This window comes from Artibeus jamaicensis, unplaced genomic scaffold (assembly GCF_021234435.1).
Source record: "Artibeus jamaicensis isolate MK-2021 breed Jamaican fruit bat unplaced genomic scaffold, CSHL_Jam_final contig_391, whole genome shotgun sequence".
In the NCBI taxonomy this organism is placed as follows: domain Eukaryota; kingdom Metazoa; phylum Chordata; class Mammalia; order Chiroptera; family Phyllostomidae; genus Artibeus; species Artibeus jamaicensis.
Window position 1 is genome coordinate 24664404 of NW_026521814.1, and position 16687 is coordinate 24681090.

The following is a 16687-nucleotide window of genomic DNA, read 5'->3' on the forward strand; positions in this document are numbered from 1 at the left end:
GTTTGAAGTTTATTTGACAGACCATTTTCTGTTAATAATCGGTATGTTCAAATTTTTCACTGATTTCCTGGCTCAGTTTTTCTTTAAATGTAACTTATTAATATTGTTGAATGAACACTAATGGTTTTAGATATGGGTAGGGTCAAGAAAAACTATATTATAACAGTAATAACAACTAAGAACTAGCTAGTAAATTTGAAACCCAGTACACTGTAGTGGTAAATGGCTTGGACTCTGGATGAACAGAAATCCATCTCTGCTACTATACAGTCTTGGGAAGTTTCATGCGTCTGACCCTCTGTTTCCTCATTTGTGAAATGGAGATGTAGTCATACATTTTTTCAACAAATAGTAAACCAGGAACCATACTATATTTGGGGTATAATAGTACCTTATGTCATAAGATCATTGTAGGGATTACATTAGAGTGCATGCTCTGAGAGTATTTAGAATGTAAGTTACTCGTTAATTTTAGCTCTTATTTTTAAAATATTGCAAATACATTTTTTAATCCTCAGGGCTATTTTTAGAGAGAAACAGACTGACAGCCATTGATGTGAGAGAGACCCATGAATTGGCTGCCTCCCACACACACCCGAACTGGGGACTGAGCACAGCCTTTTATTGTATGGGACGACACTTCAACCAATTGAGCCATCTGGCCAAGGCCAGAAATACATTTAAAAAAGGTTTTTAGGAGCCAGAATTGTTTCAAGGAATAATTATATACCTAGGATATATCACTAAATTATGATATTTGTGAAGTTTATTTAAAATCTTGGCCTGAAATTAATATATTTAAGGTTGACTTTAAAAAACTGAAAGTTAAAACAGCTTTGAACACACATACAAGTTATATTAATGTCAACAGTAATATTTTAGGAGAATTTATATATTTGCATGTATAAAGGTACATGCTCTGAACCAACTATTTTTTTTTAAGATAGAAGATCACTAATAATAGGGAAATTATATTAAGTAACTACTAAATACATGTGGTCAGTCTTAACTAAAGTATGGAACTATTATATAATCTTTGGGTAATCCAGTACCTATTTGGACACCTAGAAAAGCGTTTTTAACAGTATAAAAACACAATTTTAAAAAGACTTATGCTGTATAACAGTTTATTTTACAAAAGTAATTACAAAATTTTTCTTTTAAAGTTGCCATTATACTAATGGCTAGTCCAGAATTGACTTAAGGTCTGGATTTAAGAAAAAAAGTATTGCCTTCTTATCTCTCATAATTTTATCTCTTGCTTTCTTGAAATACAGGCAAAGTCCTTTCCAGAATATTTTATATATACAGACATATATATGTATATACACAGATGTATATATTTCTCCCCCATTTTAATAAATATGAAATGATAATTATGAAATTATCATTTCATAATAAATATGAAATGTAGAATGAATTAATCTTAGATCTGTAGTTCTTATAATATTGCTGTAATGCTTATTGACAGTATTGGTGGACAGAATAATGAAATGTGTTAATTTCTGTTTCCAACCCCTCCAAAAAAAGACATTTAATATGTGTATTGTAGTTTGTTTACTTGAAAGCTTTTCAATGTGTAGGAAAAAGTTCCTTTCTTATTTAAAAGTTTGGTTAGTCATAGCATTTTACTAGTTAGTTAACTAAGATTTTAAGGATAAAAATTTTTATTTTAATAGGCTTTCTGATTTGTGGCATTTGATCTGTATATGTAAACCTAGAACACTTTAGAAATAGTAACTGTAGCTACCATCAGTTGAGTATTTACTTTCTGCCAGGTAGCATTCTTAAGGTGCTGAGTGTGTAAGTCAACTGTTCCTCACAAAAACCCTGTGAGGTAGGTGCTATTATCTCCCTTTCTCAGATGAGGAAACTGAATCAGAGAAAGGTCAGTTTACACAAGGTGACTCAGTTTAAGTATTATAGCCAGGATTCAAAAACTTGTATGCTAATCTTTACTGCCTAGTACTTAATGGCTGTCTTCCTCAGATTTTGCAGTGAGGGTAACTGTTTGACTAATATGTAAATGAAGTCAGTTAAAAAAGTGAAGTTCTGACTCTTACCTGAACTTTCGCTTAGCTTTGTAATTAATATTAGGTGATTGTATTAGGCTGTGCAGGAAGGTGCCGCTGTATCACATGACTAGGCATTAGCACAGCAACAAATGGTAATAAAGATTTTAAAACCTGGGATTTAAAAATATCTGTATTCATTCATGAATCATTATTTACTTGTTTTTCAGTGTGGTTTCAGTAATACTGGTTTGATTTTGATAAATCTATATGACGTATACTTAATGAGTAGATCAATTCAGTTATAGTCTGGTTTAGTGAGTATTTAATAATAGATGTAGGTAAATCTATTAGAATCTTCACATAAGAATTAATTTCATCTTCTTTTCTCCCCTTTAGTAAAATAAAACAGGGTCTGTTACCTAGCTTGGAAGATTTGCTGTTCTATACAATTGCAGAAGGACAAGAGAAAATACCCGTTCATAAATTTATTACAGTAAGTTTCTGTATTTTTCTGTCTTAAACTCTTTAAAAGTAGTACTGAAATCAGTAATACAGATATATTGAAATGTAGTCTTAAAGGTCATTTGACATGTAGATTCTGACTGACTATTTCTCTTACTGTGTTTTCAAATTTTTATTATGCTCATTTCAAGGTAATCAGTGAAAGAAAATGAAAGAAAGAGAAACTTGTCCAGAAAGTGGGTAATAGTGACACTAAAGTGCCATATACATATTCAGGTCTTGGGTAGAAGTTTTTATGTACAGGAATAAAAACTTTTAGTTGGAATAAGCATAAACATTATTTGCACTATGTATTTACAAACTCTTATTTTTTTAAAAACAGGCACTCAAATCTACAGGATTGCGAACGTCTGATCCCAGGTTGAAAGAGTGTATGGATATGTTAAGATTAACTCTTCAAACAACATCAGATGGTGTCATGCTAGACAAAGATCTTTTTAAAAAGTAAAAATTTCTGACAAACATTTAATGGTGATTGCTATGCTATATGGTGGCTTTTATTTTTTTTAAAAATTGCATTTTTTAAGGCCAGTGTTTCCTGTGTAACTGAAACAAAAACTGGGTTTTATAAACATCAATTGTTTGAAGAACTTAGTGCATATTAAGCTTTTCTGGTACATTGGAGTGAATGTATACTTTCTTTGAAACAGCTCTAAGGAAATGTAGCTATGAATGTTTCCAGTGTACAGTACGTGGAGATTGCATTCAGTTTAAATAGAGAATACTCTTTTTCCTATCATGGCTGAAATTGAGCACCAATTCATCTGAATGTCTTGCAGGCTTTCTCAGCATGGTCTCTGTTTCTTTCTTTCAAGGTGATTTAGATGACATTATAAAATGAGAGTTTCAGACAGCCTGTATTCTTTAGATTTATAATTCTTCATTGTTTGCTTCTCTCCTCTCTTTAGATGTATTAATACATACATAGGCTTTTGACTATTTTGATTTTCTTAAAATATTTAAAAACTAAAGATAACTTTGGAGATTAATGCCTTGATTTGGTTGATCAAGAATATTTATTTTTAATTTTCGTATTTGCTTGCTTATTGTTTATCTTTATTAATGCATTCCTACCAGTGTGAATTACTTTATGATTTAATGGACAGCATGTTTGTAATGGATCCCAAAGAGGTCAATCATATTTTAAAGCACTAATAAAGTGGAAACTAGTATAAAATTGTAAATACTACTATAAGACATTAGCTTTTTTCAGACTATAGACTTATGTTGAAATATCCAAAGAATTCCAGCATCAGCCTTGAAAATTTATTTGTATGTATATTTGTAATTTTATTTATTTTTCTTTTATTTTGGGGGGGCTGGATGAAATGTGTTCGGTATATCTCCTGGGAATGTCCTGGAATTTTAAGTCATTTGAGGTATAAGTATTTAACTGAGGTCCTTCAAATTTTCTTGGCATGCTATGGAGCACACTGCTGACAGTGTGGGTTTATCTTTTCACCACAAGTGTTCTTGATTCTGTTAACTCAACTGACCTTATAAAGTGTAAATTTTAGTTCCCTGTTGGAATAAGCATTAGAAATTTCGAGTCTTCAGAACTGCTATATTTGTGTAGAGAAGGAAATAATTTCTAGCTAGCTGTACCTTTTTACAATAAAGATTTTTTTATTTTTAGTGTTTATAAGCTTTCTGTGCAAAGGACTTTTTGATTATGGTGCCTTCTGAAGAGTTATTTTGGCATATCTGATAGTGAAATTGTCAGAGAGATGGTAGGTAGATCTATTGATAATAGATATGAGGACTTGCTTTGGAATTTAAAGTGAAAGCAGCATCTCACACTTGTTTACACTTTTAGTACTGTTTACATTTTTTTGTGCTTTATAAACATGTTGCTATGCTTAAAATCTGAAACTAAAAGTAATTTAAATGTATTGATTATGAATCCAGGAAATATAACCATAAAATTTTCTACCCATGATTATGTAAAAAACAGCTACCATTATTTTAAACACTAATCCAATCTTTTTTGTTTTAATTGATGATTGTAATATAGGCAGTTCCCAACTTGACAAATGCTTTGTCGTGTATATAAGCATATAGTGGGAAAGTCTAAGTCAGTGGGCATAAGGATTGCTCTTTTTATCCCTAGGATGAGGTGATCTATGAATATTAACCTTTTCAGGTCACCTGGAAATGTGATTGCTGCAGAGAAGTTCTTCCTGTTTTCAAAATAATTTTTCTAGCTAGTGTTGCCAGAGATAAAACTGTTTCACCTCCATGTGGGCAGGAAGGAGATATTATAGTGGAATCTATTTTCCCAGAGAAGTAATAAAAAAAGGTGGACAGATTTGAAGTCAATGTATTGATATTTTACCTAAAATACATCGTTGGTAAATATATGAGGATAATATGAGAAAGCTATTATGTATGACTTTTTTTTAATGGGAAAATGAGTTCTGAGCATACTGTTTGGAGCATAATCTATTTGTGAAAGTTGGAGACTGCCTGTACCCATCTAGATAGTCGATTGTTTTTAATGCTAATTTATCCTTAAAACTAATAGAAGTAGAAAATTTATGTTGAAAATGAATACCATGTTTATTCATGCATTTTTTAATCATGAATATTAGAATTATTTTTATGTGATCATAATTTTTTGGTCTAACCAAATGGAAGTCTTTACATTTGTTTGTTTGATTTTGTTTAAAAATTCAGGGTTATTTTACTAGTGAAAAATTATATATGAGATAATTTTGTAAAATATTGACATACATTACAGTTGTTAATCATAGATACTTAAGAAGGGAAAAAAGTGATTATTCCTAGTTTGCAGATGAGAACAATGACCAAAGCATGAGAAAGATGTAGCCTACTGAAATAAGCTCTTCCTCCTCAGAGTTCATTTTGTATGATTCCTAACTTCCTAGATTCATGCTATCTAGATTCATATTAAAATAACTGCAAGAAAAACATTTACTACCTGGAATGCTCATCATTACCCAATTAGACACTTTTCTTAGTTTTAAGATTACTTTTTTTGGCCACAGTAATTCACCAGTTAAAGGCTGTTACCACAGCTTTATGAGCACCTTCTGATTTAAAAAAAAAAGCAAAGCCCTACTTTCACTGACTGTACAGTTTTGTTCATTATAAAATCTACTTTTAAAAGTGCTGATAATTTTAAATATTTAAATAGTAATAAGTTAATAATTTAAATTTGACTGGCAGCCTCATATTTTCTCATGTATAATTTCTTAAATAAGAACGTATATTTGATTTGATAGAGATAGTGATTTAAGATGAGGAAAATTGTCTTAACTTTTTTGCTGAGAAATGTATTTTCAGTATATATTTCTTTAAACTCTCATGTACAAATTGAATTGCTATTTGAAATATATTAAATACTAAATGAATAGCAAAACTTAAAACTTTTTAGATTAACATTGTGAAGCTATCACAAAACAGTTTATCAAAGTTTATTGAAGTAAATAGTTCTTGATACTCTGGGGTATCAATTATTTTTATATGTATAGGTAAATAATGGAAATTAGGAGTATAATTTTTATGTTTGTGGGGGCATATCCTTGTCACTGGAAACAACCTATTATATTTTAAATCATTTTAATTTTATGTTGACCAAGTGAGTATATATTCTGAATTTTCATTAATAGTTAAAATGTGAAATCTGGCTTTTAATTTGATGTTTTATTAGAACAACTTCAATTAAAATGTTTAGATACAAAAATTTCTCACCATGGACTAAAAAAGCAAATACTGAGAGTGCCTACTTCATTTCTCCATTTATAAATAGTGCAAGTTATATACTTTTAAAGTTAGAGTTTTCTAATCTGAAGTGGGGAAATTATCCTTCTCAAAGTGTTTATGTTTTAAGGATTAAACAGGATGAATGTTACTTGAAACTAAGTATATTTTTTAAAATGCCAATTTGAAATATTTTTTTCTTTTCCCCCAAAGAAGCTGCTAATATAGTATCGTATTATTTATCTGTGAGAAATCTGTTACATAAATGACTTCCCATAGTTAATGCTTTGACTTTAATACTTCATCTATAAACATTTGAGTTCTTTTGTCTCTTAAAGGCTAGTCCTAAATTGGTATTATAGCTTGATGCTCATGTCTAGCAAGTTTTCCTTTAGCAATTAAATATTTTATTTCTGAGTCATTGAAACTTTAAAGAAGATGAACCTCAAGTATATGGTTGGCTATAATCTTCTTTAAGGTTACATTAATGTATTGATTTTCTGGCTTAAATCCTGTTTAGGACAAAGCAGAATATTAGTTCACATCCTTAAGATTTCATCCCCTCCAATCACTTGATTTACTATCTTTTAAATAGTTTTAAACAATGAAACATTTTTATTCTACAATGTATTACATATCTTATAGTCCACAAAATAATGTAATTAAATAGTTTTGGTGATTCAAATAATATAAATTTAATTACACTATGTTATATATTTTATGTAGAATTACTCATTATTTTTACAAGCATCTTAATGAGTATGTTATTTATGAGACAGATTAATGTGACCAAACGTTGATTTTATATCAATTTTTTTTTGTTTAGAAGTGCAAGTTTTTGAAATATAACTGAGGAAAACTGTTAAAACACAAACTGTAGCTTTTTGTGAAACACTAGTAATAGTTTTATAGAAATAAGGGATATATGTCTGAGGTTACTCAATGGAAAAAGAAATAGAATCTCAAGTATGACATATTCAAGTCTGATTTTTGTTAACTATGTGTCTTACTGAATGCCTGTCAACTCTGATAGGCTAAGAAACTTGTTTTTAGATGGTCTTGATACTTAACCAGATGGAATTCTTTGTTGCTTTAATCTTTGATATAATTCTTAGGCAATCTAATTTATTTCTTTAACTTGTTCACAGATTACAAGCAACTACATGAAAGCTTGTTTGAAGGAAATAAAACTAATGTAGGAAGAGTATAATTTATAGGATTTAATTTGTTGCATAAAATCATGAATTTCTTTATTGTTTAAATATTCTCCTGATTAACATTGTTATTTCCAAGTACTCATATTTGAAGGGCATTCAATCTTCTTATTTATTTTTTTCACATCCACAGATGTGTTCAAAGCAACATTGTTTTGTTGACACAAGCGTTTAGAAGAAAGTTTGTCATTCCTGACTTTATGTCTTTTACTTCTCATATCGATGAGTTATATGAAAGTGCTAAAAAGCAGTCTGGAGGAAAGGTAACATTTTTAATGTGAATATTTTCCTAAACTAATCACTTAACATAATCTCAACTTGAAGTATAGACAGTGTGTAGTTTTCTTGTGTTTTGTTAATTTAAAAAATTAAGTTAAATGAGGCCATTGAATTAAAGTGCTTTTAAAATATTTTAAATATTTAACTTCATTACTTTTGGTAAAAAGAAATCTAAGTTTATAAATTTCTTTTGATTTTCAAATGATTGAGATGGCCTTTAAATCTTTAACTAATAAAATAGTAACTTTACTGGGAATTTCTGCAAGTATGTTCTCCTTGAACACTGAGTGAAATGTTTTCAGTTTGAAAAATCCTTTCCAGAGGATAAAGTAATAATAAAGGCTATTTTATTTCTTCTTCATATTGAAAGATTTTAGAGAGTGAAACCCCCCAAGTAGCCTGACCCTGGTTAAAGAAATTCTGTATTTCTTTCCCTTACAAAAAATTTTCAAGTCCTAGTTTTTCAAGAGAGCATGCATTGGAAAAGAGGTGATGATGGAGACTGAGAGAAATCACTTAGATCTCACCTGTAATCCTCAAGTCTCTTGTGCCCTTAGTTTTTATGAATATTGTTGTAAAAGACTACAAAGCCACTGAGTGCTATAAAATAGCTATTCATTGGTGGAAGCTAAAGAGATAAGTTTTTGGTAAAAGAAAGTATTGTTTTCTTGTATTATATATCTGTTAATTTTCAATATGTTTGTTAGGTTGCGGATTATATTCCTCAACTGGCCAAGTTTAGTCCTGATTTGTGGGGTGTATCTGTTTGCACAGTAGATGGACAGAGGTGAGTTTATTTCAAATCCATGAAAACTGTCAGTCATTTGTAAAGTAAGAAGTCAGTTGCAAAACATGCAGGAGTTCATGCAGTCCATGAAAGCCATCTTTGGGGAGTGCTCACACTAATAGGTGCAGCCACCGGCAAATGAGGACTAGCAGAATTATGAAAAGGATAATGATGAGGGTACTTCAAAGAGAATAATTTTGTTTTAAAAACCAAGGAATTAAGGAGAGGTCCTTGGAAAAATGTATAAAATTCTGGAATATTTCTTTAAGAATGGCTTTTATTATGCTGTGAATTAGATATAAAGATTTAGTAGTGTGTTGTCATTTGTTTTTTGTTTTGTTTTGTTTTTGGTTAAAAATATATTTTTACTCAAGGATTTAGCTCAGAGGTATAATCTTTCTGGTTTTTGTTTTGTTTCATAATAAGGTAATTTTTAATTAAAATATAACATTTAAAATAAAATATACAACTCCTAAGTATATTACAGATTGATGAATTTATAGCATAGATATAATTTTACCATAAATTTTGTTAAAACTACAGATCATTTAGTCTTATAATTTTAGGTTTATTTTTCAAGATAATGTCCAAGTAAAGCCTCTCCTTTCCCCACACATTTTAAACAAAATTTGTTAAATTTGATCTCCTAAGGGGCTTTATTCTAATTAATCTTTTTGGTTTTTTTTCTAGTTACCTTCCTTAAGTATTTATAGTTAAAAATACAAAAAGACACAGTTTAGTCCATTCATTCTTGAGATAAGGAATCTGGGGCCCAGAGATTGTATAATACTGGAAGAAGCTAAATTAGCACCTTACAGTGCATTTTCACTAAATGTTAATCTAATCCACGAACATCTAGTAATGATGATAGGCTTTTATCCTCCCCTGGACTTGTAAAATATGCTAAGCATGCACTATGTGTGTGTTGAATTAAATGATTAAATGTTGAATGCTATGAAAGGACACAAATACATGAGATGTGGCTTTATCTTCTTGGAGCATATTCCAGTAGGCAGTGATATTCTTGTTTCTGTATTTGGAGGAAATGGTTTATCATGTAATGGGAAATTTTTTTATTTGGAGAAAATTATTATCATGTAATGCCTTGCACATGGCTTTTCTCTTAAACATTTTTTTTGTGTAGAAATGATTCTTTTTACTTATCTAGAGAATTTTAAAAGTTGACTTTGGACTAAGTATGTACAACCTTTTGGCATCTCTGGGCCACACTGGAAGAAGGGTTGTCTTGGGACACCCATTACTTACACAAACACTGCGTTTTAAGTAAATTTATGATTTTGTGTTAGGCCACATTCATAGCCATACGGGGCTGCATGCAGCCTGTTGGGCTGTAGGTTGGACACCCCTAGGAGCATACATATTTTTAAATCCAAAGGTAGTAGAAAGACAGGCTTTCTTTCTTTCTTTTTTTTTTTTTTAATTCTCATTCGAGGACTTTTTTTGTCCTCTTCATTGCTTTTAGAGAGGAAGGGAGAATAAGAAACATTGATGTGAGGGAGAAGCATCGATTGGTTGCCTCCTGTGTGCGCCCAGACCAGGGAGCAGACCCACTCACTACCTAGGCACATGTTCTAACCTTTTGGCTAGGAGATGACGTTTCAACCAACCGAGCCACACTGGCCAGGGCAGGGAGACAGGCTGTCTGGTTTTAGAAAGATTGTCAAGTTGAAGTTACAGTCTAAATTAGAAATTTTTTATAAAGATGATAGAGAAAATATTATACTTTTGCTATATATACATATGTATTTACCTTCCATAATAAGAAGTGAGGTGGTCCTTTGACACCTCTCCATTAAACCACTGTTTCTCCAGGGGTAGTTATTAATAGTGCTTAGTTTCACTATGAGTTTCTCTGAATAAATAAGTAATGTGTGGGGTACTATTATGGGCACCTGGGATACTTCAGCCACACAAAGATCTCTCCCCTTGTGAGGCTTATGTTATAAGCTAGGGTCAGTGAAGGTGTTTTTTTATTTTTAAACATATGCTCTATTTCATTTGCATCCCAATTCACTATCATGAAGCTTTTTGTCTTGTTCATCTACATGGTGATAATGATTACCATTAGTGCCAGCTATAGTGGTTTCCAGTTAATATAATGGGGCTGGAATTGTAAGTAGAAATGGTTAACAAGATGATACATTTATAGATAGGGTCTCAGAGAATGGTATTGAATCTAAATTGTGTTCTGTTTAAAAATTAGCCATGGTTTAGCCTTGGCTAAGGCTATCAGTAAAAAAAAAAAAAAAAGTGACTAATTATTAAAAGGACCAGTTCAGTTCATATGATTGCATACAGGTAGAAGTAAGGAGGGTCATACTCCCTTGCCCTGAGGAAATTTTTCACATTGCTTACTTAATTTGGAATTATTTTAGTACCTAAGTACTTTTAAGCTTTTGCCTTCATTTGTACTATCCCTCTTAAAGTAAACACACTTACATTTACTTTTTAATATCTAAGTAAACCCGTGGTTAAATTATGGGGAAACCTTTGTAACTAGAATTAACATGTGACAACAACTCTAATGAGTAATTCAGTTACTTTCTTTCCAGTTTATCTTAATTAATTTGTAATCTGCTTTTAAATAGGCATTCTATTGGAGATACCAAAGTTCCATTTTGTCTTCAGTCCTGTGTAAAACCTTTGAAATATGCCATTGCTGTTAATGATCTTGGAACAGAATATGTACATCGATATGTTGGGAAAGAGCCAAGTGGATTAAGATTCAACAAACTGTTTTTAAATGAAGATGGTAAGAATTACATAAAAATTGGTCAGAAAAAGAAACATCTTTCCTATGTAAACCTACGTAGTTATTTTTTGCATTTTTTAAAGAAAATTAAAAGCATTCATATTTTTATTTTTCACAGAATTTTGTGAAGCTGACAGAGATTGTTTAATCACCTACTTTTAGAAATGGTTATTTTAGGCATTTTATACCTCTAGAAAGTGGGATAAGGAGAAGATGGGGTCAGGGAGTAAGATATTCACTTTATGATCACCTATAGGGCAATATCTTATAGTAAAACCTCACAATGTCTGATAGTTGCTTTAAGATAATTCAGTGGAGTATTGCTGGGAATGCTGGATGTGATTATTACTATATGTTGGTAATTTTTCAAGCTAAAGGATAGATGCATGAGTGTTTATATGCTATTCTTTCTGCTTTTGTATATTGCATATATTTAAAAACTTCCATAACAAGTTTTTAATGGTGGCCCTGGTTGAGATAGTGGTTTGCTTTTTCTGTTTCATAACACTTAATAGTTGAAACATCTTGCATTAAGTCGTTGGACAACTAAATAAGCCTTATTACTTTATAGTGATCTTTAAGAAAAGGGGAGGGCAAAGGTAGTTAGTACTTGTAATCTGATTGTTGGTGTTTTGAATCTACATGCCAACCTATGGATTCGTTTTTATTTTTTAATGTTTAAGGCATATGCTAGGTTCCTCATTTTGTGATAAGATAGAATTGAAGAAAGCAAGAGTGAAGGAATTCAGTAGTTGCAGTAGTGGTTTGAAGAAATATACTTCTGTATTTTTTCTTATTGCTGGATAAAAAATGAAATGTGATTTATAGTCTTTTTTTTAGTGAAGTTATAAGGTGTTTTCTTATGTTTCTTTTCCTATTTATTTGAAAGCATTATATTTTATTCTTTTACATTAATATTTTCATCCCAATGCTATTGATGCTACATTTGTCTTTATGAAGATTACCATAAAGTAGCAACTTCAGTAAGCATATTACATGCAAAAGAACTTTATTTTATGAATTTACTAACATCAAGATTTAATATGGAAAGAAATATTTTTGTTCTAATAAAATTAAACATTTTATAAGAAAAATTAGTATTTCCCTAAGGTAAAAAAGAATAATCTGAGTGGTTTTGGTGAATTGATTGATTTTGAGAATCATATTTTAAGAATAAAAATTAGGAAATGTAAAGCTTTGAGTCTGAAGAAGTATTTTAGAAACAAATAAATTGGGCTTGGGGTAAATGACTTAACCATTGTAAAATATTGTTTACCATGGGCATTTATGATTTTAGAAATTATAATTTATTGACAGAATCTATAAGAAAAAATTATGGTAAGAACTCAGGGAACATAGCACTGGCTTATAATATCTGAAATAGAAAATATAACACGAGATTTTTGGCTTTATTCTTTGGCCTTTTCAGTCCTGAGCCAGGAATTTTGAAGTAATAAAAAATTGGAGGCCTCACTATGTATACCATTCCTGAGTTCTGCTTAGGTTCTGTGCTCTAAAGTCTGGCTTTAGACTAGCTCCAGCAAAAACCAATTTATAGGTTTTTTTCATATTTAAAATGTCAAGGGTAGATTTATCATGAAACTATACACTTTGTGTATGTGCCTGTGTGACTATGTGTCTAGCACTATAAAATTTTAAAAAACATGTGTTGTCCTAGCTTTATAAAGTTACAAGATTATATCACTATAATGACTAGGTAAAGAAATTATAGTAGCTACTCTTAATATCAGTAGTTTTTAAATACTTTATAGCATATAAAGTTTTAATCCTTTGAGAGGTAGTTGGCTGATACTTTTCCATTATAAATGAAGAAATAAGTTACTTATTTGGAAAACACCATCGCCTAGTGAAGTCTTTTTCTACCTTGTAGGGAAATTAGGTTAATCAACATATTTTTATAGTCTTGTTCCCCTGTATTGTTAACAGGTATAGAGGGTGTGTATGGGCCTTGATTCTTGGAGTAACTTATGCTCCCGCCCATGGAGCAATCAACTGGGGCTCGACCACCTACCTAGAACAAATGAGTTGGGGGGACAAGAGGTGCGAAGAATGGCAGCAAGACAAAAGATTCTGATCAAGCTGCAAACTTTATTTTTCCGAACTGGGTGTGTGAATAAAAAAATAAATATATATATATATGGGTGGAGGGAGAGATTAGGTTGCTTGCTATTGGCTAGCTTGAGACAAAGAAGGGCCCGCTTATTGGTTACTCGGGTGCATCTGGTACTCATGGAACCCTCATGTGCCTGTAGCTGATTGGCTTGTGGAGCGCATGCACACCTCATGTACCTGTAGCCGATTGGCTTGTGGAGCGCACAGGTTCCTGTAATCAATGCAATGTTTTTAGCTAGAAGCCAGGTGTAAGGTTCCCAACAAACTTACCTTGCTAAGGCAAGATATATATGTTGGTTTATAAGTGTAGCAGGTTAGAAAATGAAGAGGAGTTGAATTAATATGCATGAGGATGATAGGACTGAATTGTATAGAAATAATGAAGTTTGAGTGGTTGTAAGTGGGCATTGCAGGATTAAACCAAATAGAGAATTGTATTTTAATTTTTATATGGTCGTATAAAATTCCAGTGTAATACCAAAAACAAACATCCATATTAAACTGAACATTAATGCTTTTTAATATTTAGTATATGTATTAGTTTTGACATAGCCTTAATATGAACCATATCTTTTTAAAGTTCATATTCTTACAATTTGAAAATATAATACGGAAGAACTATGCATGTTACTGCCTTGGAGCAAGTATAAATGCATAACATTAGGTTTGTATATTCTAGTTTAAAATATGCCCATAAAATTTAAATGTTGCCTATGTCCATTTTGTCATTATTCTAAGCTAATATTTGTCATTAAATAGTAACCTTTATTATTTAGGTTAAGTGTTACTACTGCTGTCACAAATATTTTTAATTAAAAATTCTAAATTAAGTCCTTCATTTTATGGGCAGGATCCCATAGAATGGGATCCTTCCCTTCTTATGGCAGGGCAGGAAAAAAGGTAGATTTTACAATCATAAGTTTTAGTATGAGGTTTTATACTTCATTAAATGCTGGTGTTGTGTTATAATATCTCTGATGTATTTCCAAGCATTTAGATGTCTGGCTTTTGAGCCAGAGGTAGAGGAGCAATCTCTTAGATCTGAAATTGATCTACCATGCCATGAAATGTTTTAGTGTTCTTTGAAAGATCTTGAATGTAGCTTCTGTAGTAGTTGCTGAATATTTATTATTTAGAAAATATTAAATGTCCACATTTATGTGGTACCATTTGGAATATACACATTAGCTGCTTCCTAGGCCTATAGAACAGTGATTTTCAACCTTTGCATCTTTATGGTATATGGAAACTAATTACTAAAATTCTGTGGCATAGCAAAAAATACATTTTTTGCTTATCTGACCAAAAAAATAGGTATAACTTTGATTCATTCCCACTGGGCAGCGGCTGTTGTGTTGGCTGTTGTCATTTTTTTTTAATTTGACAATCTAAGGGGAAAAAAAAGTCAGTGCCCCTGACAAAATAGTCACGTATTGCATGTTTTAAAAATTCTTGCGGCACACGTTGAAAATCACTGCACTAGAGTATAAACCTGATAATGTCAAAAAAATGAAAGGACACATACATTAATATCTGCACAATAACAAATATAAACTAATTTAGCACAGCTGGATTTCCATATCCTACTCTTCTCTGTCTGCATGTGGTTTTTCTTTTCAGTGGGTAAAATTTTTTTAAATGTTTGTTTCTTGGCTTACTCTTGCCATGTACTATTTTTATGTGACAGTAATTGCTCTCGTTGCAGGTGATCTCAGAGAAAGCAAACTTTTCTTAGTATAATTTGGAATGGGAGAAATCTTTATTGTAACACTCAGATATTATACTAAGTTTTATTTTAACTTTTGGAACTAGTTATTATAATGGGTAACCCAAAATGTACAGGGTTCAAAGCATAGCTATTGAGGGGAACTGTTAGACTGTCTGTTACCCAATTTTTTGTCTTGATAGATTTTTTTATTAAAGATTTTTTGTTTTATTTTTTTAGAGAAAGGGTAAGGGAGGGAGAAAGAGAAGGAGAGAAACATCAATGTGTGGTTGCTTCTTGTGTGCCCTCCACTGGGGACCTGGCCTGCAATCCTGGCCTGTGCCCTGACTGGGAATCAAACCAGCAGCCCTCTGGTTCTCAGGCTGGCACTCAATCTGCTACACCACACCAGCCAGGGTTGATTTTTTTTAATTAAAAATTTTAACAGCTTCTTTGAGACACATATTTCGGGATAGTCTCATAGCATATAATTTACCCATTTAAAGTGTTAAATTCAGTAGCTTTTATTATATTTGTAGAGTTGGGCAACCATCACCACAATCAATTTTGGGACATTTTTATTACCCCCAAAAGATACCCCACACCAATCAGCAGTCAGTACCCATTTCTCTTCTTCTCCTGGCAACTAGTAATCTGCTTTCTGTCTGTATAGATTTTACCTATTCCAGATATTTCATATAAATGCAATCATGTATTTTATCTTTTATGGCTAGTCTGTTTTACTTAGCATGTTTTTAAGGTGCTTTCAAATTGTAGCATGTATCAGTCCCTCATTTTTTTAAATTGTTGAAAAGTGGATAATAATACGTTTTGTTTATCCATTTTATCAGCATGTTTGGGTTTTTTACTTTGTGGCTGTTACCAATAATGCTCTTCTGAACATTTGTGTACAAGTGTTTGTGTGCCTGTATATTTTTATTTCTCTTAATTATATACCTGGGAGAGGGATTGGTGGGCCATATGGTAACTATTTAACAGTTGGAAAATCTTCCAGGCTATTTTCCAGAGCTCAGAGTTGTTTAGCCATAAGCTCATATCTCAGAAGATTACTTGCTTAAAATTCAAGGACACTAATAATAATGTAGCAACAACTTAATTCTGCTAGATTTGTTGAGTTAGACAAGACTTCCTTTTTCTCAAAGACATTAATCATTACCGCAAACAGATAAATTAGGAATTATGTTAAAATAAATCTTTTTGGTACCCTAAGTTTTTTGTTTGGCCTTTGTGCCATGTCATGAGTAAAAATGTAATCAATTGAGATTTGAAATTCTATTCGGTTGACCAAAAAGTCCACCAGTTTTTTCCCATAAAATAAAAACCACATTTTTCATTTTCACCAATAACTTTATTGATTTGGATATTTTGAGTATGTTGGCTATCTCCAGCATGGTAGAACTTTGTTCTCAATCAATGTCTCAATTTGATCACTATCAACTTCACCCGGTCTACCTGACCATGGAGCATTGTCCAGTGAGAAATCTCCAGCACAAAAGTTCAGAAATGACTTTTGAC

General features: G+C 31.5%; 1 protein-coding gene across 4 annotated transcripts in view; it reads left to right on the forward strand.

Annotated features, from left to right (window-relative positions):
* Positions 1–16687, forward strand: part of GLS (glutaminase) — an 81766-nt gene that overhangs the window by 11612 nt on the left and 53467 nt on the right. For all 4 annotated transcript variants that reach the window (XM_037162927.2, XM_037162930.2, XM_053665033.1 and 1 more), the window contains exons 2-6: positions 2412–2508; positions 2860–2981; positions 7608–7737; positions 8461–8540; positions 11150–11313. In XM_037162927.2, coding sequence (XP_037018822.2) covers positions 2412–2508; positions 2860–2981; positions 7608–7737; positions 8461–8540; positions 11150–11313 — 593 coding nt within the window. The remainder of the gene's footprint in view (positions 1–2411; positions 2509–2859; positions 2982–7607; positions 7738–8460; positions 8541–11149; positions 11314–16687) is intronic.